The sequence below is a fragment of the Pseudophryne corroboree genome, chromosome 7 (assembly GCF_028390025.1).
Source record: "Pseudophryne corroboree isolate aPseCor3 chromosome 7, aPseCor3.hap2, whole genome shotgun sequence".
In the NCBI taxonomy this organism is placed as follows: domain Eukaryota; kingdom Metazoa; phylum Chordata; class Amphibia; order Anura; family Myobatrachidae; genus Pseudophryne; species Pseudophryne corroboree.
Window position 1 is genome coordinate 96102407 of NC_086450.1, and position 26713 is coordinate 96129119.

A 26713-nucleotide genomic window follows, 5' to 3' on the forward strand; every position below is an offset into this window, starting at 1 on the left:
GAGACACAGGGAGCATGAGGCTGGAGAGACACAGGGAGCATAAGGCTGGAGAGACACAAGGAGCATGAGACTGGAGAGACACAGGGAGCATAAGGCTGCAGAAACACAGGGAGCATGAGACTGGAGAGACAGAGGGAGCATGAGGCTAGAGAAACACAGGGAGCATGGGGCTGGAGAGACACAGGGAGCATAAGGCTGGAGAGACACAGGGAGCATAAGGCTGGAGAGACACAGGGAGCAGGAGGCCGGAGAGACACAGGGAGCATGAGGCTGGAGAGACACAGGGAGCATAAGGCTAGAGAAACACAGGGAGCATGAGGCTGGAGAGACACAGGGAGCATAAGGCTGGAGAGACACAGGAAGCATAAGGCTGGAGACACACAGGGAGCATGAGGCTGGAGAGACACAGGGAGCATGAGACTGGAGAGACACAGGGAGCATGAGGCTGGAGAAACACAGGGAGCATGAGACTGGAGAGACACAGGGAGCATGAGACTGGAGAGACACAGGGAGCATGAGGCTGGAGAAACACAGGGAGCATGAGGCTGGAGAGACACAGGGAGCATGAGGCTGGAGAGACAGAGGGAGCATAAGGCTAGAGAAACACAGGGAGCATGAGGCTGGAGAGACAGAGGGAGCATGAGGCTAGAGAAACACAGGGAGCATGGGGCTGGAGAGACACAGGGAGCATAAGGCTGGAGAGACACAGGGAGCATAAGGCTGGAGAGACACAGGGAGCAGGAGGCCGGAGAGACACAGGGAGCATGAGGCTGGAGAGACACAGGGAGCATAAGGCTAGAGAAACACAGGGAGCATGAGGCTGGAGAGACACAGGGAGCATAAGGCTGGAGAGACACAGGGAGCATAAGGCTGGAGAGACACAGGGAGCAGGAGGCCGGAGAGACACAGGGAGCATGAGGCTGGAGAGACACAGGGAGCATGAGGCTGGAGAGACACAACAGGGGCATTAGGATGAAGAGATACTGTGAGGGAATGAGGTTGGAGAGACAGGGAGCATAAGGCTAGAGAAACACAGGGAGCATGAGGCTGGAGAGACACAGGGAGCATGAGGCTGGAGAGACACAACAGGGGCATTAGGATGAAGAGATACTGTGAGGGAATGAGGTTGGAGAGACAGGGAGTATCACGAGGCTGGAGAGACAAGAGGGAGCATGAGACTTGAGAGACACAGAAGAGGATTGGGGGGGGGGGCAGAAAGACACAGTGGGAGCTTGATGCTGCAGAAAAGAGTGAGGGATGGGGCTGGAGAAACACAAAGAGGAGATGAGGCTATATTGCGGTCACACTAGTTAGCAACCCAGCGCGAATGATGTGTCAAAAATACTAGCATTATATAGTATAATACAGTACACTATCTGAATACGGGAGACTCAACCACACTTGATATTTACATAAAGACCAGAAAAAAAGCAGCTGTTACTGTACATGCGTGTTTTGTTTGTTGTTGTTGTTTTCTTTAGGAAATTGGCATTTAGGCCCTCATTCCGAGTTGATCGGTCGCAAGGCGAATTTAGCAGAGTTACACATGCTAAGCCTACGCCTACTGGGAGTGTATCTTAGCTTCTTAAAATTGCGACCGATGTATTCGCAATATTGCGATTACAAACTACTTAGCAGTTTCAGAGTAGCTTCAGACTTACTCGGCATCTGCGATCAGTTCAGTGCTTGTCGTTCCTGGTTTGACGTCACAAACACACCCAGCGTTCGCCCAGACACTCCTCCGTTTCTCCAGCCACTCCTGCGTTTTTTCCGGAAACGGTAGCGTTTTCATCCACACGCCCCTAAAACGCCGTGTTTCCGCCCAGTAACACCCATTTCCTGTCAATCACATTACGATCGCCGGAGCGATGAAAAAGCCGTGAGTAAAAATACTATCTTCATTGTTAAATTACTTGGCGCAGTCGCAGTGCGAATATTGCGCATGCGTACTAAGCGGATTTTCATTGCGATGCGATGAAAAATACCGACCGATCAACTCGGAATGAGGGCCTTAATTTTTTATAGTGCTTAAATGCAGTGATTGTAGGAGAAACCACCAACTCATCTTAGCAGAATATTACAGTGTAAAGAACATACAGCACTGCTCCAATGTGAACAACGTTACAAGTGATGTGTCTGGAGAGCAGAAATATAGATATAAAAGTAGATAACGTTCAGAGCAGTAAAAAAGAAAACATAGATTCCATCACGTTATCAACCATTATTCCCTTGTAGATGAGTTCCGGGGTGTATAGGAGCTTGCACCATGATGTCCATTACATTTAGGGGGTCATTCCGAGTTGAATTTGTTCGCACCGCAGCGATCAGGTTAGAAAAAAGGCAGTTCTGCGCATGCGTATATGGCGCAATGCGCACTTGCGACGTACAGGCACATCGAACGATGTAGTTTTGCACAGGGTCTAGCGATGCATTTCAGTCGCACTGCTTGCCGCAGAATGATTGACATGAAGTGGCCGTTTCTGGGTGGCAACTGACCGTTTTCAGGGAGTGTGCGGAAAAACGCAGGCATGGCAGAAAAACGCAGGCGTGGCTGGGCGAACGCTGGGCGGGTTTGTGACGTCAAATCCGGAACTGAATAGTCTGAAGTGATCGCAAGCGCTGAATAGATTTTGAGCTACTCTGAAACTACACAAAATACTTTTGCAGGCGCTCTGCGATACAACCGTTCGCACTTCTGCTACGCTAAAATACACTCCCAGTGGGCGGCGGCATAGCGTTTGCACGGCTGCTAAAACTAGCTAGCGAGCGATTAACTCGGAATGACCCCCATAATCACTAATAGTCATATAATAATCATTTCTGAACACATCCTCATTATTGTATATACTGTACGTAATTTCTGTGAGCATACATGTAAAGGAAGACTGTATATTACACATATATATATATATATATATTTATATGTGTGTGTGTGTGTGTGTGTGTGTGTGTGTGTGTGTGTGTGTGTGTGTGAAAGCCCTCACTCACTCACTGACTGAATGACTCATCACTAATTATTTTACTTCCCTATACGTTAGGAAGATGAAAGTTAATACAGGTATTCTTCAGGTGGAAAATAGAAAAACTACGTAATTAGAACTTTAAAAAAAAACCCTAAGGCGATGAAAAGGGGGTTGACATAATGACGTCATTACCGATGCGTGGATTGCGTTGCATGAATGATAACACCCAAGCGGACAATCGGATCAAAATTTGGATTGCACCTCCAGTGTGTAGAATTTAATAAACTACAAAAATGATCCTGGCACTTTTTACCATATCTGCTACGGGTACTCCTCTGGTAACGCCAAGAACCAAGGATTAATATTTACTTACATTAAGATGTCTCATATTAACATCTCTATAGATTTACAAGAAAGGGGTCTGTTTGGTTCCGCACTGGACATATAATAGATTTGTTTAGAGGGTTTTTTATGTAGGTCCTCACAATAATATAATAATAAATAATATAATACGTATGAACTACCAAAATTGGATTTCAAGGATTATCTTTGATTGGTGGTGCTCCCAGAGTCAGTGGTATGTATAACATATGGTATGGATAACACCTCCACATCCAGGTTTGAATGTTCTCAGTGATTGAAAATTTACTGTACAATTAATCAAAGTATATTCGTAAGGATGCACCTGAGGTGAAATATTAAAATGGAGTATCTCATGATATCCAATAGGATAAAAGACAGATGCACCGATAATATAAATAATTTGGTTTATAATAATATGCATTTATGAAGGGTCTTCTAGTCAGGGGGTCCCCTGGTATAGGTTGACCCTGCTTCGTTAAAGGCTCTGTTAATAAGCAGAAAAGTAAAGTTAGTAGTGATGGTAAAGGTCAAAGGTTGCTCCAACACCTCTGCTGTTTGTGTCCAATGGGGAAAATATGCTTACTGCACCTGATATTTCCTAGTGATCACCCATTACTTGTAACATATATATATATATATATATATATATATACACACACACACACACACACACACACACACACACACACACACACACACACACACACACACACACACACATATATACACACCAACAGTAATAATATAAACACATATATACCAGCACATGTCCTTTTACATCCATTTCATGCAGTATGACTTATATAATTATATAAAACATTGTCAATGCAGTTAAGTTATGGTACAAGACAAAAATGAAATGTTATACTGCTACACTCACTTTCTTTTGTTGTCCTTTTCCGTCTTCAGAGCTAGAAAATATAAACAGCAGATTAGACACAATACAGACTGTAAACAGAGCTCATACAACAAGCATCATGATATATATATATATATATATATATATATATACACACACACTAATTACTAAATAACAAAACAGGTACTGCTACATTGGCCTGGAGATGAAATTGACCAAGCACTTAGGGATGATTCAGTAAGGATCGCTGTTGCGATTTTTACTACATTTACCTCGATGGTCAGGTCCTGCACATGTGCAAAACGGGTCCTGCCATCTCAGCACAGGAATGAAACGCCTCTGACTGATTGACAGGCAGAGGCATTCGCAGGGAGGACCGGGGCCAGAACGGCAGGCGTTATGGAAAACGGGGGTTATAGGCCACAATATTGGGGAATTTATGCCCTCTGTGATTTTGGTTGGTTAAGTTTCCGTAGCACTATACAAGCACATCCGCCTTTCCAAATAAACGTACAAAATAATGCATTCATTTAGTGTACGTCTGCCTTCCTCAAAAGTACCGGGAGTGATTGTAGTGGGTACAACAGACAGGGAACAGCTACCATCTTGAGCAAATTGTCTCTTCCCAAATAGGACAACGGATGATATTCCCATCCCTTTACATCACTGGAGAGAGTAACAATAGCTCGACCTACATTAAGCCTGTACATATCTACAAGATTGTGGTGCACAACAATCCCTAGATGTGGCATATGTGTTTTAGTCCATTGTAAGGGGAGTTGAGTTGCCCACTGTGGGCAGGTGTGAGTACAATAAAGGTCATAGCATTGGACTTTCCCATATTAATACAAAAGCCTGATACTCTACCAAACAAATTAATTTTGTCAAAAATTTGGTGAAGAGTCTTTTCAGGGTTAGCTAGCAGAATGTCGTCAGCAAATGCTGATAAGTTACTCTCCTGATGGCCAATTCTTATACAGTTTCAATACTTAAGATTTATGGTCGACCGAGTGGCCAGTTGGGCGGCTGCTCACCATCATGATGGTCTATTTTTATGGAGCTATAGTCCCATTCACCCCATTTTTATTCTGGACCTGTAACCAATAGAAAGGCAATACTACTATAGTGGGGAACATGATGTACATATTAGTAGCACCGCTTACACATTCCCTGATTCCTTGTTCTGAGAGTCGCTGTAACAGATTTTTATTTATTTACTTGTTTAAATTTTTGCATGCAGAGCACATAAATACTGGCTGCTTTTGCATGTAGCCCACATATGCTGAAAAGCTTTATTTGTACAATACAATGTAGATTTCAGTTTTGACAGGACCCTGCTAAATCTAAATCTCTCTGTATATTTCATCTGATCTCCCCCCCCACCCCCTGCAGTGCGCTGTGCTCCCAACTAAGAATCAGCTCCACAACATGGGGTAACAGTATGAGGAGATGACCAGCCAACTGGCGCATCTAAAGCTAGGGCGGCTACAAGAGATGCATACAATCCAATCTTTGTATAATAGTAGAGATATACACTGGCCGGGGACAGGGTATACATAGGAAAATGCAAGGGGAGTTTCCGGTTGCCTGGAAACCCCCCTCTCTAGCCCACACCATGGCCACTACAGCAATTGTGTATAACAGAATTTTACTAGAGCTGAATGTTATAAAGATCTCCTTAGTATTACAAATAAAATACCAGTGGATCTTTTAAAATGTGTCAGCCAGTAATTAATCCATGTTAGTGCACCAGCTAGGAGCTCTGTAAAACATTCACTGTTCGGAGTGCTATGTGGCTCTCCAGCTGCTGTGAAACTACACATCCCAGCATGCTCTACCACAGTTTTAGCATTCCCTAATGGCAAAACTGTGGCAGGGCATGCCGGGACATGTAGTTTCACAACAGCTGGAGAGCCACAGGTTGGCCAGCCCTGCTATAGACCATCTATAGACTTAATTATTAATAATGTAATGTGTACATATATGTCCAGGGCAGGTTCTTCTGCCGCTCCCCCAGACTTGCTCTAAGGCTCTGGATTGGTGCCCACATCTGATATAAAGCATTCAGCTCAGGCAGGATGTCCCACTACCACATGTAATGGCTTACTGAGATCACTAGCCCTGTATATGTGGAATTATGACATACAGTACATTGTACTTTGTATGATGCATGTTATAGCTGCTTCATGCTAATTATGCTTTATTCATGGGCTGGCCACATGACTCTAACGCCAAGCAGTTGGAAACCCCCGTCTAGAAATCCTACATTTGCCACTGCGATAAATGTACCTCTTTTTATTAATTTGCAAGCAATAACAAATTAATTGAAAAATGGTTGAAAAGTATCACACAGTTATTATTTAGCTATTCATCTTCATGAGGGTCATGGTTATTGAGACAAGCACAGAAGATTATATATTAATTTACGGACTATCTTTTTTCAAGTAAAGATAGTGGGTTCCTCCAAATTATTGCATTATATTCTGGTATTGGGACAGATGTACTAAGCCTTGAAGACAGCTATAGGGTCTGTGTACTAAGCCTTGGAGGGAGGTAAAGTGGACAGAGATAAAATAGCAGCCAATCAGCTCCTGTCATTTTTCAGAAAATTCTGTTGCGCTTTACAATTGGAAACAACTATTTTAATACCAATGATTTATGGCTGACAGCGCGGCCAACTGGGCAGCTGGTCATCACGTTGCTGTCTTAATGAAGTGCCTATTTTTATGTGGAGGCCCGGAGCTGTAGTCCCATCTACCCCACTGTTAATCTGGCCCTGCACGCAAGTCCAATGTTTACGTAAATTCCCTAAAACTTGTATGGCGCAGTGTTTCGCTCAGTATCAGGAATGTATTGAAAAGTGATGACTGGGTAGTGGCTTATCACCCGCACAGAGATGGTCCACCTTAAGGGCGTGTCATGGACTTTTCAGTGAAATTGGCTGCACATTCAAATGCTCAACTGCTCAGGAGGCCATACATGGATGGAGAACCTGCACATGCCACAGGGTGAGTGCAAGTTTACATGGCGCAAGTAAAGACGCATCAATATCAGCACCTATGTGCACTGACAGTGGCCGTCTGAGTCCCTGCATAGCCAGACGCACAGATGTACATCAGGAAAGGGCTTTGTAGCGGAATTTGCATACTGTCACAGACGAGCGAACACCAAATGTCGTGGCTGCGTCCACCTCAATATCAGGCACATATCATTCACTGCTTTAAAATAATTTAAAAAAATGTACAATAAACTTGGAGACATTAATGAGCATAGGCAATCCAGTAATAGCTTTGGACTCAAAAGGTTGTGTTGCCTATAGCAACCAATCAGGATTTAGGCAACACCTTTTTTCTACCGTATTATCCTGTAAAACAGGTGTCATAATGACACTCATTTATAAAATTAATCTTTGCTAAATTACATGTTTTCATCAGTCTCTTCAAATTCCAGAACATATTTGCCTACATTTATATTCTGCCCTCGCCAAGTCCCCGCCCCCGATGTGAAGCATGACGGTTGTGATGTTTCATGGCATAATATATCAGGTCGTCAAGCCACCGGACTGCACACTTCATCGGGAAAGGAGGCTGATCTATTCCCCCACCATGACTGCAGAACTTCTCGAAATCATTACACTGTAACTGAGGTTTCATTGAAATGCAGGTATTCACTTCGTTAAAATACAGTAGAATGCCTGCCATTCATCTCTCATCTCTCAGCCATCTGCCTTGCAGCCATCATTATGTGACAACTGAGATGAAATTAAATAGCCTGCAAGTTGCATGCTGTGCCCAAATTTTTAATGTGCCAATCATTTACCCAGCATAACCAAGTTGATTTCGCCGTGTAAATGATTGGCGCTTAAAAAATACGGGTACACTTGCGCAAAGTCCCGCACAGCCTGCAACTTGCCGGGCTATTAAATTACATCTCTTAGGGGTCAATTCATGTAAGTGTGAAGGATGCGTAGTGCAGTTGCCACAACGTTTAAGCGCTAGCAACGGCACCCCATCTCACACCTGGATTCTGCCTAAATTTGCACAAAATTGCTCGATACCATATGGGGGCAATGAGCACTTTTGCTCGATACCCTATGGGGCAATGAGCACTTTTGAGCGAGGTCGGCCCGCCGTAAAATGCGGACGCTGCTGCGATGATTCGTTCCCACGATATCATTACAGCTAATTGGACTGACTCCTTAATGTTACATTATGGATACCCCAGCGCTACATGTCTAAGGTTATAAGCAGTAATCCACGATGAGTCACTGTCTAAATGGTCACTCACTAAACTGGATGACTATATGAATCCTTTTTATAGTGTAATACCCTGAGGAATGAAGGGCCCACCGGGGACTGCAGTTGTAGGGGCCAATGCTTAAGGGGTGTAGTCATCCAACAGATGGGGTGTGGCCAGCTATCACATATGCTTGGCTAACCATTAGGCGAAGTTGATACAGTTTCTATAGACATCAACTAAGCACCCATGTTTATCAGTGGTCCTCCTCCACCAGAAAACTGTCCCTTTAATAGAAAAGCTATGTAATTTGAGTCTGGAACCTGACAAGGAGGTTGGTCCTCAGGCAGTGGGAGCCACCGGGGGGGTTCCCTGTATCCCTGTGGACCAGTCCATCCCTAGTGCAGGACATTGCATTGCATCTCTTACAGGAATTATCCACCTACAGAAAATGAGCCGAGCACTGTCTGTGGGCAATAGACTATGTAATGGTAGGACGCCTACACTTAGAGGATGCTAGGTGAGCCAATGGTAGGACCAGGCTTGCCTACCCTCCTGCATTCAGCGGGAGGCTCCCGATTTTTGCATGAGCCTCCCGCTGCCCCGCATACCTTGTCAGCCCTCCCGATTTTCAAGTCTCCGTCCCGTAAATTCGGACTGCGCATGAGCAAGTCCGGAAATGCGGGGGGTCGGGGCCAGCAGGGGAGAGGCAGACTGTGTCCTGTGAGAGCTCTGTGCTGCAGCAGGATGTGAAGACTGTGCACAGCAGCCACCCGTAGTTTACAGGGGAGCACATGACCTCTGCACCTCGGTGGCTGGCCCCGCCCACCACACTAACAGTACAGTAGGCAGCATGACACAGCCCAGCCTTCCTGCTCCTGGATGTGTCTGCCCTGTGCTACCTCCCCCAACACACACTCCCTGCTCTTCACAGGAGGGACTCAGGGAGCAACAAACCAGGTGTGTACTGTGTCTGCTGGGGGTTATTGGCGGGGTGTAATGTAATGTGCTGCTGTGTGTAACATGGGGGGGGGGGGGGTGTAGTGTAATGTGCTACTGCTGTAATATGGGGGGTGTAATGTAATGTGCCACTGAGTGTAATATGGGGGGTGTAGTGTAATGTGCTACTGCTGTAATATGGGGGGGGTGTAGTGTAATGTGCTACTGTGTGTAATATGGGGGGTGTAGTGTAATGTGCTACTGCTGTAATATGGGGGGGTGTAATGTAATGTGCCACTGAGTGTAATATGGGGGGGTGTAGTGTAATGTGCTACTGCTGTAATATGGGGGGGTGTAATGTAATGTGCTGCTGTGTATAATATGGGGGGGTGTAATGTAATGTGCTGCTGTGTGTAATATGGGGGGTGTAATGTAATGTGCTACTGCGTGTAATATGGGGGGTGTAATGTAATGTGCTACTGCGTGTAATATGGGGGGTGTAATGTAATGTGCTACTGCGTGTAATATGGGGGGTGTAATGTAATGTACTACTGCGTGTAATATGGGGGGGTGTAATGTAATGCACTACTGTGTGTAATATGGGGGGGTGTAATGTAATGTGTTACTGTGTGTAATATGGGGGGTGTAATGTAATGTGCTACTGCGTGTAATATGGGGGGGTGTAACGTAATGTGCTACTGCGTGTAATATGGGGGGGTATAATGTAATGTGCTACTGCGTGTAATATGGGGGGTGTAATGTAATGTGCCACTGTGTGTAATATGGAGGGGTGTAATGTAATGGAATGTGCTACTGCGTGTAATATGGGGGGTGTAATGTAATGTGCTACTGCGTGTAATATGGGGGGGTGTAATGTAATGTACTACTGCGTGTAATATGGGGGGGTGTAATGTAATGTGCTACTGCGTGTAATATGGGGGGGGTGTACTATAATGTGCTACTGCGTGTAATATGGGGGGGTGTAATGTAATGTGCTACTGCGTGTAATATGGGTGTGTATGTAATGTAATGTGTGTGTAATATGGGGGGCGAGGGGGCTGTGTAAAATGTAATGTAATGTGTTACTGTGGTAATATGAGGGGACATGGAGCAGCGGGTCCCAGAGCTGCTCACAGAGGCGGGTGAGTCATGGAGCTGTCGGTCTTGCTGAAGCGCTGCTGTCTATCATGGTGTGACACACACATACACACACACACAGTCTCTCTCTCTCTCTCAGGTATAGGGGCTCCACCTGGCGTAGTGTGTATAAGGGACTCTACCAGGCATGATGTGCGTAAGAGGCTACCTGGCGTATGGTGTATATAAGGGGCTGTCACACGTAATGTGTATAAGGGGTACTGCTGTGTGATGTAATGTGACAAATGTACACTACTGTATAGGGTATGTAATGTGAATTATGTGGTCACACCACTTTCCCATGAACCCATGCCCCTATATTTGTTTGGGTGTGCCTTCGGCGCGCAGGCCCTATTTTCCGTTTGGGTGGGGGGCACCATTTCTATTTCTGGCACAGGGCACCAAAATGTCTACTTACGGCTCTGGCTGTGTATATAATGTAATGCATTATGGTGCTATATATATATAAATATATATATATATATATATATATATATATATAAAAATATATATAATCACACAATCGCACACCAGAGTATGTACTTTAGGTTTTCTGTTCATCCGTCTCTTCTCACCAGTGTACAGTACACACTACCATGTGTAGTGCACCTATTATTACTCTAGTGTACCTATATTATTACTCTTTGTGTTATTGGCTGGTTTTACTACTATAGTTTTCATCAGGACACACCCCTGAGTGGCAATAAATCCCCTTATAGGTGGACCTAGACACACCCTTTGGGCGGAGCATGACCCCCCCAACGGAAAGCACTGCGTGTTCTGCTGCCACCTGGAGTCTCCCAGAAACTAGTTTTCAAAAGTAGGCAAGTATGGGTAGGACTCCTCGCTGAGAGGAACCTAGCTCAGCCAAATGATACAGTCTGTAATAATGTTTGATGTAATGTGTATTCAATGGCAAGATCTAAGCCTACCATGGGAAACCGGCGGCTATTGGCTACATGCATTCCTCCAAGCCTTGACTTTCAGCCCCCAGCTCTCTTCTTTGTTGTCATATCTGTTTGTTACAGTTTGTATTGTTTGTTTATATGTTATTAGTATTACTGATAGATGTCTCTTTCATTCATTAAATGTTTTACTTTAACATACTACTGAGATTAAGAGTAATGCGTGGCCCTATTGATGATTATATGAATCCTTTTTATAGTGTAATACCCTGAGGAATGAAGGGCCCACCGGGGACTGCAGTTGTAGGGGCCAATGCTTAAGGGGTGTAGTCATCCAACAGATGGGGTGTGGCCAGCTATCACATATGCTTGGCTAACCATTAGGCGAAGTTGATACAGTTTCTATAGACATCAACTAAGCACCCATGTTTATCAGTGGTCCTCCTCCACCAGAAAACTGTCCCTTTAATAGAAAAGCTATGTAATTTGAGTCTGGAACCTGACAAGGAGGTTGGTCCTCAGGCAGTGGGAGCCACCGGGGGGGTTCCCTGTATCCCTGTGGACCAGTCCATCCCTAGTGCAGGACATTGCATTGCATCTCTTACAGGAATTATCCACCTACAGAAAATGAGCCGAGCACTGTCTGTGGGCAATAGACTATGTAATGGTAGGACGCCTACACTTAGAGGATGCTAGGTGAGCCAATGGTAGGACCAGGCTTGCCTACCCTCCTGCATTCAGCGGGAGGCTCCCGATTTTTGCATGAGCCTCCCGCTGCCCCGCATACCTTGTCAGCCCTCCCGATTTTCAAGTCTCCGTCCCGTAAATTCGGACTGCGCATGAGCAAGTCCGGAAATGCGGGGGGTCGGGGCCAGCAGGGGAGAGGCAGACTGTGTCCTGTGAGAGCTCTGTGCTGCAGCAGGATGTGAAGACTGTGCACAGCAGCCACCCGTAGTTTACAGGGGAGCACATGACCTCTGCACCTCGGTGGCTGGCCCCGCCCACCACACTAACAGTACAGTAGGCAGCATGACACAGCCCAGCCTTCCTGCTCCTGGATGTGTCTGCCCTGTGCTACCTCCCCCAACACACACTCCCTGCTCTTCACAGGAGGGACTCAGGGAGCAACAAACCAGGTGTGTACTGTGTCTGCTGGGGGTTATTGGCGGGGTGTAATGTAATGTGCTGCTGTGTGTAACATGGGGGGGGGGGGGGGTGTAGTGTAATGTGCTACTGCTGTAATATGGGGGGTGTAATGTAATGTGCCACTGAGTGTAATATGGGGGGTGTAGTGTAATGTGCTACTGCTGTAATATGGGGGGGGTGTAGTGTAATGTGCTACTGTGTGTAATATGGGGGGTGTAGTGTAATGTGCTACTGCTGTAATATGGGGGGGGTGTAATGTAATGTGCCACTGAGTGTAATATGGGGGGGTGTAGTGTAATGTGCTACTGCTGTAATATGGGGGGGTGTAATGTAATGTGCTGCTGTGTATAATATGGGGGGGTGTAATGTAATGTGCTGCTGTGTGTAATATGGGGGGTGTAATGTAATGTGCTACTGCGTGTAATATGGGGGGTGTAATGTAATGTGCTACTGCGTGTAATATGGGGGGTGTAATGTAATGTGCTACTGCGTGTAATATGGGGGGTGTAATGTAATGTACTACTGCGTGTAATATGGGGGGGTGTAATGTAATGCACTACTGTGTGTAATATGGGGGGGTGTAATGTAATGTGTTACTGTGTGTAATATGGGGGGTGTAATGTAATGTGCTACTGCGTGTAATATGGGGGGGTGTAACGTAATGTGCTACTGCGTGTAATATGGGGGGGTATAATGTAATGTGCTACTGCGTGTAATATGGGGGGTGTAATGTAATGTGCCACTGTGTGTAATATGGAGGGGTGTAATGTAATGGAATGTGCTACTGCGTGTAATATGGGGGGGTGTAATGTAATGTGCTACTGCGTGTAATATGGGGGGGTGTAATGTAATGTACTACTGCGTGTAATATGGGGGGGTGTAATGTAATGTGCTACTGCGTGTAATATGGGGGGGGTGTACTATAATGTGCTACTGCGTGTAATATGGGGGGGTGTAATGTAATGTGCTACTGCGTGTAATATGGGTGTGTATGTAATGTAATGTGTGTGTAATATGGGGGGCGAGGGGGCTGTGTAAAATGTAATGTAATGTGTTACTGTGGTAATATGAGGGGACATGGAGCAGCGGGTCCCAGAGCTGCTCACAGAGGCGGGTGAGTCATGGAGCTGTCGGTCTTGCTGAAGCGCTGCTGTCTATCATGGTGTGACACACACATACACACACACACAGTCTCTCTCTCTCTCTCAGGTATAGGGGCTCCACCTGGCGTAGTGTGTATAAGGGACTCTACCAGGCATGATGTGCGTAAGAGGCTACCTGGCGTATGGTGTATATAAGGGGCTGTCACACGTAATGTGTATAAGGGGTACTGCTGTGTGATGTAATGTGACAAATGTACACTACTGTATAGGGTATGTAATGTGAATTATGTGGTCACACCACTTTCCCATGAACCCATGCCCCTATATTTGTTTGGGTGTGCCTTCGGCGCGCAGGCCCTATTTTCCGTTTGGGTGGGGGGCACCATTTCTATTTCTGGCACAGGGCACCAAAATGTCTACTTACGGCTCTGGCTGTGTATATAATGTAATGCATTATGGTGCTATATATATATAAATATATATATATATATATATATATATATATATAAAAATATATATAATCACACAATCGCACACCAGAGTATGTACTTTAGGTTTTCTGTTCATCCGTCTCTTCTCACCAGTGTACAGTACACACTACCATGTGTAGTGCACCTATTATTACTCTAGTGTACCTATATTATTACTCTTTGTGTTATTGGCTGGTTTTACTACTATAGTTTTCATCAGGACACACCCCTGAGTGGCAATAAATCCCCTTATAGGTGGACCTAGACACACCCTTTGGGCGGAGCATGACCCCCCCAACGGAAAGCACTGCGTGTTCTGCTGCCACCTGGAGTCTCCCAGAAACTAGTTTTCAAAAGTAGGCAAGTATGGGTAGGACTCCTCGCTGAGAGGAACCTAGCTCAGCCAAATGATACAGTCTGTAATAATGTTTGATGTAATGTGTATTCAATGGCAAGATCTAAGCCTACCATGGGAAACCGGCGGCTATTGGCTACATGCATTCCTCCAAGCCTTGACTTTCAGCCCCCAGCTCTCTTCTTTGTTGTCATATCTGTTTGTTACAGTTTGTATTGTTTGTTTATATGTTATTAGTATTACTGATAGATGTCTCTTTCATTCATTAAATGTTTTACTTTAACATACTACTGAGATTAAGAGTAATGCGTGGCCCTATTGATGATTAGATGGCAACTGAAATCTCTAATGCTGCCTATCACTGCTCTAAACAATGCAAAGAGGGTCTGGACACCTAATTCTGGTTCCAAACTACAGTTTGTTCATCTCTGCGCAGGCGACGGTAAAAAGAAAAGAGAATGAAAAGTGGGGCTGTTATCTGAGTGTACTTCAGCACTAAATGCAGCCATTTCCCTAATGAAATCACTACCCGCAGGCAATTTTAGGGGAACGACCCATTTAAAACTTACAATCCTTACAGAAATCCCACAGCACATTTTCATCACATTTGCTGCTGGCCTGGGTTTTCACATAAAGGTTAATTCTATTAGAGAAACTGTACAATTTTCCTCTTTATGCTATGCTTGGTTCTTTAACTTAGCAACATCAATGCGCTATATGGTGAGAACTAAAAGTGTAAATTAATAGCAGACTTTGAAATGCTAAGAAACGATATTGAATTCATTACATAATGAGTCCTTTATTTTCTGCAAATGTGAACTAGTGAAAAGCACTTGAATTATTTTGTCGCTATTACTTCAATAAAGTAATTGTAGAAATCAGTAAGAACAATATTCATCTGAGATCTTATACAGTTCCATGCTGGGGAAGTCTGCGGCAGCTTTCACTTCGGCCAACATTCGAAGAGAGCAACCAGAGGGCCACTGAAGACTTTAGGGAAGTAATTTTGATTGCTCATTTGTGTCCAAATGACATTATTAGCATAACCAAATAGGACTGCGCACTTGAAGTGTCTACTCTTGGAAAGCTACGTTTGTTTGCCACGGGAGACCAGAAAGCACATTTAGCAAAGTGTTCCTTATGATCTTAGCAGGCAGTTTGATTCCATTTAATTATGTGGATTTGCAGTTGCGTCTCATATAAAAGATATGATAGCCCTATGAAAATCTAACTTTTATGAATAAACGAAATAAGCCTCTTTGTGATACTTCCCTTCTGGGTCAACTATTATGCAGAGTATGCTCAAGAAAGCTCTAGGATACCAATCAACTGCAAGAAATGCTGGAGACTAGGAATAAACCTTCTGCTTGAGATGTTATTGGGGGGCTTTGCACTGTATCAGGGTAACTATGTAGAATGTGTCTTTGGGGGCTGTGCTCGTCGTGATTTAATTAAGGAGAAATCATTATAATTTGGTATGAAAAAGACATCATTTTGATTAGCTTAATTTTGCACTAGCGACTTAAAATAGTATGAACTTTATTTTAGTATCTCAGAGTTGTTACTGTTTTACTGTTTATTTGAAAAGCCTTTTGCAACAGTGACACCCAAAGGCTACAAGGCTGTATTACATGCTTTCAAATAAAACATGACCGTATTACATGCTTTCAAATAAAACATGACAGTATACAGAAGCATATTACAATGCAGGACTATCTAATCAAGAGGGAAAATCCTACAACTGTGATGATTTTACAAAACAGAGATAATGTGTTTTGAAGAGAGCCCACGTAAGCGGAGTTATATGAAAGTGACAGTCAGAAGCTTTAAAGCTGCAGTCGGAATCTGCTGTTCAGTGCAACACGACACAATGGATTAGTAGCTGACAAGTTCAGTTGAACAATATCATTTCCAGATCACACCTTAAAGGAGAATGTACCAATAAACTTACACTTTCAAATGCAAATACAAAATACCTAAATACATCGCTAACAATTTGCTTCCTATTTATGTTTTTTTGTTTCTTTTTGTTGCCTCATTCCTTTTCCTATTTAACTTTTCTGCAAAATAGTTGGGAGGATGAGACTCTTCAGTAAGTGCCAAATGTTTCTGTTGAAGCAGACCGGATTGTAACAATATGAGCGTTTTAAAAGAAATATTCTGCTTACATTTGTTTCACTATTCTCTCTAGCTCAGGAAGCTGATCCTTCAGTGCAGCAATCGTCCTCGTGTCATCTGATACTGAGACATAAAATTCCTATGGAAACAGATAGGAAGATATTGATCTCTGTACACAAAGGATCTTTGTTCATAACAGATTACATAACTCTATACTGTATGCAGTGCTCAGGCCAATGTTCATCCAACTAAATATCCATTTAAACAAATCCACAGAACAGAGATGTTAAACCAAATATGAAGGTCTTTATAAATACAATAATTGGGAAACTATAGGCTAAAAATGATGACTCCAAGAAACTCCAATGTCTCGTCTTAAAATTTTGTTTTACAACATGAGAGTAAACGGAACAATAGTTAAGGGCCCTACACACTTACCGATCTGCCGCTGAGCTGCCCGACGGCGGATATGGCCGACGGGTGACCCGGCGGCGGGGGGGAGGTGACGGGGGGAGTGAAGTTTCTTCACTCCCTCCGTCACCCGGCTCCATAGCACTGCATGCTAATATAGACAATCTCATCCATATTGGCCTGCATGCATAAGCAACGGGGCACCAACGATTAACGAGCGCGGGGCCGCGCATCGTTATCCGTTGGTGCCTACACACTGCACGATATGAACGAGTTCTCGTTCATTAATGAACAAGAATGTTCATATCGTGCATTTAATCTGCCAGTGTGTAGGGCCCTTTACCCTATTTTTGAATATACAGTTTACATTTCCCTAGCACAGCACATAATGAAGGCTTTAATCTGATAACCAAACATATATAAGCACTGTACAATTGCGAATAAACAAGTTCCTTAGGGTAAACAATAATTTATACTAGTAAAGGACTCCTCTACCCACTGTTCTGCCCCCCCCCCCCCTCTGCTGCTCTGTAATCCCCCCCAAGCTCGGTATAGGACCCCTCCACCCACTGTTCTGCCCCCCCCCCCTTCTGCTGCTCTGTAATCCCCTAATCCCCCCCACCCAAGCTCGGTATAGCACCTCCTCCCCAGAACCGGCCTTAGCTATAGGCAGGCTAGGCATTTGCCTAGGTCATCCAAGCATTTCTAGGGGCATCAATGCATGTCCCTGCATTATCTCTTGCAGAGAGGGACAGACTGCAAACTGTCTGTTACTTTCTAAATGTATTCAATCAGTACTTGTATACACTGCTGTTTACATTTGTCAAATAGAATGCACACTGTCCCTTGAACTCCCTCCGACATGCTTGAATGCCCCTGATTTGTGAGACCTTAGACAGCAGAAGCCCAGTAACTGCAATTCCTGGACCTGTGACATTTTCACTGACTATATAAGGTTATTACTGGATGGCTCCTTATAATACCACATGTATATTGTGGAAGACTGCTCCACATAAATCTGACATGACCTATACCGCTTGTGCACATGGGGGAGGGGGACCCTGCTATTATGTGTCCCTTATCCCTGTGCAAACCCCAGGTGTTTGCAGGGATATAACATGGGCAGTGTTCTCCCCACACTTTATTTCTCAGTCAGTCCATGCCATAAAATTCCCTTGCCATTCAGCACTGTAACGTGGTCAGTCAGTTGCGCTGCTCTATTTCTATATGAAACGTCAGTGCAGTCTGACTTTCAGATACGTCAGTCTGGAGAGCAAACTATATTGCTCCAGCAGTATAAAATAAAGCGCATGCAGTTGCCGGGAGTAACAGACACCAGCACACACAATGAACAGTGAAGAGAATGGACAGTTGCTACATGTTTGATACTGGTCTTTTTGTATAACCAGCAAGTATGGCAGTATCTGGACTTTGCTGCCATCTATGTCCAACCAGCAAGCTAAAATAAAGGATGAGGCTTGCAAAGGACGGCATACCCTGTGAGCGCAAGCACTCACCCATCCTGCCACCCCCATCTCACAAAACGCAATCACGGATCTAGGGAGCTGCATGGGCGTGCACACTGACTGCAAGCACACCAGCAAGCAAAAGTAAGCTTTATAGAAAAAAAAGCTACTAGCATTACTAATGTGGGGCATATGTGTAAGGTGAATTGCTGTGTGGAATTATGTGTATTATGGCCATTACTAATATGGGGCATATGTGTAAGGTGAATTACTGTGTGGCATTATGTGTATTATGGCCATTACTAATGTGGGGCATATGTGTAAGGTGCATTACTGTGTGGAATTATGTGTATTATGGGCATTACTAATGTGAGGCATATGTGTAAGGTGCATTACTGTGTGGAATTATGTGTATTATGGGCATTACTAATGTGGGGCATATGTGTAAGGTGAATTGCTGTGTGGAATTATGTGTATTATGGGCATTACTAATGTGGTTGATATGTGTAAGGTGCATTACTGTGTGGAATTTTGTGTATTATGGGCATTACTAATGTGAGGCATATGTGTAAGGTGCATTACTGTGTGGAATTATGTGTATTGTGGGCATTACTGTGGGGCATTATGCAGGGTTGAACTGGCCCACAGGCGAACAGGGTAACCCCCTGGTGGGCCTACTGGCTGAGTGTTGCTGGGTCAGATGCAGAACTAGCTGCGGTGCCAGGGGGCACCAGCCAAAATTTTGCCTATGGCATCAAATTGGCTATGGCAGGCTCTGCCCCTCCCATCATGGTCTAATATGGGGGGTAATTCTGAGTTGATCACAGCAGGATTTTTGTTAGCAGTTGGGCAAAACCATGTGCACTGCAGGGGAGGCAGATATAACATGTGCAGAGAGAGATAGATTTGGGTGTGGTGAGTTAAATCTGCAATCTAATTTGCAGTGTAAAAATAAAGCAGCCAGTATTTACCCTGCACAGAAACAAAATAACCCACCCAAATCTAACTCTCTGCAAATGTTATATCTGCCCCCCTGCAGTGCACATGGTTTTGCCCAACTGCTAAAAAATTTCCTGTTGCGATCAACTTGGAATTACCCCCATTGTCTCCAGTGGCTGGCCAGGTCCTCCATCCCACACCTAGGCCAGATCTGTCCCAGCTCCCTTGCAGTGGGAACTCCTACTGCACAAGCATGTTGGCGACAGGACAACATTTACAGAGTATACTGTATGTGTGTGTGTGTTGTAACAATATAAGTGGTCGTAACTTGCGGTGTGCAAGCCGAAACAATGAGTTACAGCACTAGCTTACTGTATATTCCCTGATATATATATATATATACACATATATAGACACACATATACACACATATATATATATATATATATATATATATATATATATATATAAATGGAGAGGTAAGGCACTCCTAAAGCTCAATGCAAATAATGCTGGTGCCTCCGTGAAACCGAAGTAATATAGTAGAGCAAAAACGTGGCACTCACGGCAATTCGAAGAACTCACACAACACAACAGAAGTTGATGTAACGTTTCAGTGGACACCCCACTGTCGTCAGACTTTTATTAACAATGCAATAAAAACATACCTTTATAGAACTACCCACGTGTGCTCTCTCAAACCATCCGGACGCCAAGCATCCGGTCATAACCCCGGAAGTGATGTAATAGTGCCGTCAGCGCACTGAGACAGAAAGAGGCCCGTCACCATGGAAACCAAATAGTTACAATGGAGATACATCATAAATCATGTCATTTAAAAATGTTACAACAGTATCACATAGGTCTACCAGTAGCAACATTAGGCAGAAACTAATAGCAGCACTGCAATAAGTAGAGTTGTATAATTAAGAACCGATTAATTTTACACAGCCTGAAAACAACACAACCCGCATTGCAAATAAACCTGTTGTTATCACATTGAACACAAACTTTAACTGCACAGCGACAGATAGATTCTACTGCAGATAAATCTTTACAGGATGTTATAAGAAACATGCGTAAGAAAATTGTTCATTTAAACCCTTAGGGTGAATCACCTCCAATCTCGCTATCCACCTTGCTTCAACCTGTAATAGTTTTAAAGCACGGTCTCCTCCTCTGATGTTATTAGGGACCTGATCAATCATTCTATAACGAATACTACTGATGGGATGTTTAAAAGTCATGAAATGCTTAGCTACCGGCTGATCACTCTTACCTGTTTCTAATGCGATTCTAATCGCAGACCTATGACATGTCATTCTTTCTTTAAACTTACGTTCAGATTTACCAATATAACTTAGCCCACATGGGCACAATATTTGGTAAATCGTGAACGTTGAATTACAGGTTAGGCGATGCTTGATCATAATTTTTCTACCGGTCTGTGGATGATTAAAAGAATCTCCTGCCAATAAATATTGGCAGGTGACACACGTACATCTAAAGCATCCCAATTTAGAATTGGGTTGCGACAGAAAATGAGCAGCAGTTGTTTCTGATTTCATCAGCATACTGGAAACATCTGTTTTTACCAAAAAATCCCTCAGGTTTTTTCCTCTAGAAAAACAAGGCATTAATCTAGAACCAGACATATGTAATTGTGCATCAGTCTCCAGTAAGGGCCAATGTTTTTTTTAGCAATTTTGGTGACAGTGTCGGATTTGATATTAAATTTATTAACCCAGGGGAATCTATTTTGTGGTGCTATATTCTTACTTTTTTTTCTGTAATAAAGATACTCTATCCATAGACATCACTTTGTTTTTAGCTGACTGGAGTAAAGCTTTAGAATACCCCCTCATCAATAATTTAACAATCAGTGCATCAATTTGACGCAACGCCCCCTCAGTATCACTGTTAACTCTTCGAATCCTAATCATCTGTGAAAATGGCAAACCTCTCTTAAGAGAAGAGGGATGACAGCTGTTAGCATGTAAAAATTGATTACGATCAGTGGGCTTGATATATACTGATGTATGCACTGAATTGTTCAAGATAGATACCTTAACATCCAAAAAATTAATCACCTCCTGATTTAACAAAAAAGTGAATTTTATAGTACTTTCCCCTGAGTTATATATCTCCAATAATTCAATGAGATCCCTCTTGTCACCTTTCCACAAAATGAATAAATCATCTATATAGCGGTTAAACAAAATCGCCTCAGATTTAAATACCTCATTGCTGTAAAATACATCATCCTCAACTGAGAACATCACAATATTTGCATACGTGGGAGAAACAGCAGATCCCATCGCGCAGCCTTGCACTTGTTGGTAAAACTGTTTACCATAAAGAAAAAAATTGTTGGTCAAGATTAATTCTAATAGTGATAATATCACTTCAATTTTACCTACATCGAAAACCTGTTTTCTGGTCAAAAAATGTTTAACAGCAAGTAAACCCATCCCGTGGGGAATTGATGTATATAAGCTGACCACATCGACCATAGCCAGCCAACACCCCTCCGGTAATGCTTCAATTCCCTGTAAATTATTAAGGAAAGCGGTAGTATCAGCCAGAAAACTAGGTTCTGCACCCAATAGGGGTTGTAGCAACCAATCTAAAAAGATGGACAAGGGTTGTAACAACGATCCCCTGGCTGACACAATGGGTCGACCCGGGGAAGGGTTGATACCCTTGTGGATCTTTGGTAATAGATAAAAAAGCGGAACCACCGGAAACTGTGGTACTAGAACTTCCATAATTTCTGTGGTAATTAAATTAACATCCAATGCCTGTAACAAGATCTCCTTAAGCCGCTTCTTACAAATAGTAGTGGGATTATTTTGTAATTTAATATAAATTTCTGAGCAAGACAATTGGCGTAAAGCAATTTTAACCTCACGATCAAGTACTCTCATGAAGGTCTTTAAACTAGAGTTGTTGGATAGGGGATCAAACACCGACTTGGGGCGAAAAGGTTGCAGTTTAGAAGGCATAGAAACATTAGAATCAGAATCACTACGATCACCAAAGTGCTCTTTGAGTTTTACTTTACGTTGTAATTTGTATTATTCAATGTTCCACTGTAAATTGTTAAAGGGGACAGAAGGCACAAATGAGAGACCCTTATTTAATAGTTTAGTCTCTGAGTCTGATAGTTCATATGAGGATAAATTGCAGATCACTTCTTGTTGGAACGTGGCGGTCTGCCCACTCGACCTCTGCCTTTCACATTGTCGCCCTCTACGCGTGAATCTGCGTTTCTTAAATTAGAAGAATCCTTTGGTATCACCCCTAAAGGGGCTGAAGCTTGATTTGATTTATCAGACTCACTCGTAGATTCCAAAGATGAATCTATACCCAAACGGGGATTCTGCTTGAAGTGTCGCCGGAAGAAAGGACGTTTTCTCTCTGTCGGATTTGCACCAGAGAGCCAACGGTACACAGTATGTCTCTCATAGTCCTCCTCTACTTTAGATAATTTTTGTTTTTTGAATTGGGATTCTAAATTGGGATGCTTTAGATGTACGTGTGTCACCTGCCAATATTTATTGGCAGGAGACTCTTTTAATCATCCACAGACCGGTAGAAAAATTGTGATCAAGCATCGCCTAACCTGTAATTCAACGTTCACGATTTACCAAATATTGTGCCCATGTGGGCTAAGTTATATTGGTAAATCTGAACGTAAGTTTAAAGAAAGAATGGTCTGCGATTAGAATCGCATTAGAAACAGGTAAGAGTGATCAGCCGGTAGCTAAGCATTTCATGACTTTTAAACATCCCATCAATAGTATTCGTTATAGAATCATTGATCAGGTCCCTAATAACATCAGAGGAGGAGACCGTGCTTTAAAACTATTACAGGTTGAAGCAAGGTGGATAGCGAGATTGGAGGTGATTCACCCTAAGGGTTTAAATGAACAATTTTCTTACGCATGTTTCTTATAACATCCTGTAAAGATTTATCTGCAGTAGAATCTATCTGTCGCTGTGCAGTTAAAGTTTGTGTTCAATGTGATAACAACAGGTTCATTTGCAATGCGGGTTGTGTTGTTTTCAGGCTGTGTAAAATTAATCGGTTCTTTATTATACAACTCTACATATTGCAGTGCTGCTATTAGTTTCTGCCTAATGTTGCTACTGGTAGACCTATGTGATACTGTTGTAACATTTTTAAATGACATGATTTATGATGTCTGCTTCTCTACTACCTCTCCTCTTGATCCTTTACCCTCACAAATAAGTAAAGCTCTGTCTCTGGTGCTCATCCCTACCTTAACTAACATCTGTAATCTCTCTCTCTCTACTGGTATTTTTCCTTCACTTTTCAAGCATGCAGTGATTACTCCCATTTTAAAAAAACAAAATTCTGACCCTAATTCTCTCTCAAACTACCGCCCTATCTCTCAGCTCCCTTGTCTCTCTAAGCTACTTGAGAGACTTGCCTACACTCGACTCACACACTTTCTTAACTCATACACTTTGTTGGACCCACTTCAGTCAGGCTTCCGTTCCCAACACTCCACAGAGACAGCACTGACTAAAGTGGTTAATGATTTGGTCACTACGAAGTCTAAAGGCCACTACTCACTACTTATTCTTCTAGATCTATCTGCTGCATTTGACACTGTAGACCACTCTCTTCTCATACAGACACTACAATCCCTAGGTCTTAAAGACACAGCCCTTTCTTGGTTCCTATCGTACCTATCTAATCGCTCCTTCAGTGTTCGCTTCTCTGAATCTACCTCCTCTTCGCTACCTCTTTCAGTTGGAGTACCGCAAGGCTCAGTCTTGGGTCCTCTGCTTTTCTCTATCTATACCTCATCTCTTGGTAAACTAATCAGCTCTTTTGGTTTTCAGTATCATCTGTACGCAGATGATACTCAAATCTACCTATCCTCCCCTGACTTGTCCCTATCTGTACTGGACCGTGTCACTGAATGCCTTTCTGCCATCTCATCCTGGATGACATCTCGCCACCTCAAACTTAATATTTCAAAGACAGAGTTAATTATATTTCCACCGGCCAATAGTAGGTACCAACCTGATATCTCTATCACTGTTGAAAACTCGACTATCTACCCTACCCCACAAGCTCGCTGCCTAGGTGTCATCCTTGACTCTGATCTGTCCTTTGTTCCCCACATTCAATCTGTCTCAAGATCATGTTACATGCATCTAAAAAACATATCCAAAATACGACCATACCTTACACAAGACACTGCTAAAACTCTAATCCACGCTCTCATTATCTCCCGCATTGATTATTGCAATAGTCTCCTAACTGGTCTTCCCAAAACAAGACTCTCACCACTACAATCCATTCTGAATGCAGCGGCGAGGCTTATCTTCCTCGCTAGACGTTCATCGTCTGCAGATCCACTCTGTCAGTCCCTCCATTGGTTACCTGTACTCTACCGCATTCAATATAAAATACTTTTACTCACACACAAGGCCATTAACCAAACTACACCAACGTACATCACTTTGCTTATCACAAAATATCTCCCAACCCGACCTCTTCGCTCTTCACAAGATCTGCGTCTCTCATCCACACTCATTACTCGCTCCCACTCACGACTGCAGGACTTTCATCGGGCTGCACCCACCCTGTGGAATGCCCTACCACGCACAATAAGACTCTCCTCTAGTCTCCAAACCTTCAAGCGTTCCCTCAAAACTCACCTCTTTAGGCAAGCGTATCAAATTCCTGAACCGCCCACATAACTTTCAAAAACCTTCCTATCAAATTACATCCACTCTTTACAGTCCACACATATCCTCACATGTCTTCTCATTCTATGCAATAGATAGCACCTTTCCTTGTGTACATATGCCTATTTCCCTATAGATTGTAAGCTTACGAGCAGGGCCTTCCTACCTCTATGACTGTTATCACCCAGTTTGTTATTGTTATTTCAAATTGTAAAGCGCAACGGAATTTGCTGCGCTATATAAGAAACTGTTAATAAATAAATAAATAAATAATGTATCTCCATTGTAACTATTTGGTTTCCATGGTGACGGGCTTCTTTCTGTCTCAGTGCGCTGACGGCACTATTACATCACTTCCGGGGTTATGACCGGATGCTTGGCGTCCGGATGGTTTGAGAGAGCACACGTGGGTAGTTCTATAAAGGTATGTTTTTATTGCATTGTTAATAAAAGTCTGACGACAGTGGGGTGTCCACTGAAACGTTACATCAACTTCTGTTGACTGTGTGAGTTCTTCGAATTGCCGTGAGTGCCACGTTTTTGCTCTACTATATATATATATATATATATATATATATATACACATATACATATAAATACATATACATATATATATATATATATATATATATGTTTCCTGTTTTCAACCAATAAAGTCACACATGCCTTAAAATCATGTATATACACTTTATATGCAGTGTGATGTGTAGTGACAACAACGTGCAATCACACTGATTATGTAAATCAGGTATAATTGCAGACGTAAGGAGAAGTTTTATGTAGAACGTAGTAATACAGTGTTATTGGACACAGGAGCGGACTGTGATCTGCAGGGTCTGTTCTCCCACTAATACTGACAGTCTGCCTGATGTGTGTCATTCTACAGGGATATAAAGTAAAACTGTAATTGGTTAAAAGGATACAAACCTGTAGCTGTAACGAGAGTTGGATGCAAGTAGTGCTATATAAAATGATTGCTCTCCTTCTCTAATAAAAGCCGTACACACTGTAATTACAGGTTACCCGTGCATCTCATGGAGACAGGCCTGTAAAATCCATGTTCTGTGTAAAAATCATGCTTCTAAATGACTTGCCCACTTATCACCGTCATTATGTATATTTTTAGGTGGAAGCTATTGTAAAGTCTCTTTAGAAAATTGCAACATATTGACATTTATAAAAGCTTATAATGTAGTGTGGGAGAAGAAATACAGATTCTCTCACTGGATTGGCATTAGCCCAAAGGCAACACATCCATACATCGGTGTTACCGTCAGCCTTACTCTGCTTTTTAATGTGTTTCTCAGGGATCTAGTGGATTTGATAGGCCACTAGGCAGGTTTTTTTTCTAACCCATCAGTAATAACACTGGTAATAAACACTTGTAACTTATTTCATCAGCTGTCAATAAATGGAACCTCATTAGTGATATATGTAACAAAAAGCTTCACAACTGCTGTAACCTGATGCACTCGTTCAGACTGTTCTTGTCATTTTTCCAGGGCAGTTTAGAAAATGAAAGCGAACATTTTATTGGTTGGTAAGCATTACAGCACTTGTGTACAGTTTTATG

The 26713-nt window shown here is 43.1% G+C and overlaps 1 protein-coding gene across 4 annotated transcripts in view; it reads right to left on the reverse strand.

Annotated features, from left to right (window-relative positions):
- The window catches only part of RAPGEF4 (Rap guanine nucleotide exchange factor 4), a 626758-nt gene that overhangs the window by 127749 nt on the left and 472296 nt on the right, over positions 1 to 26713 (reverse strand). For all 4 annotated transcript variants that reach the window (XM_063933451.1, XM_063933450.1, XM_063933452.1 and 1 more), the window contains 2 exons: positions 16645 to 16733; positions 4207 to 4237 (listed from right to left, as the gene is read on the reverse strand). In XM_063933451.1, the coding sequence (XP_063789521.1) occupies positions 4207 to 4237; positions 16645 to 16733 (120 nt within the window). The remainder of the gene's footprint in view (positions 1 to 4206; positions 4238 to 16644; positions 16734 to 26713) is intronic.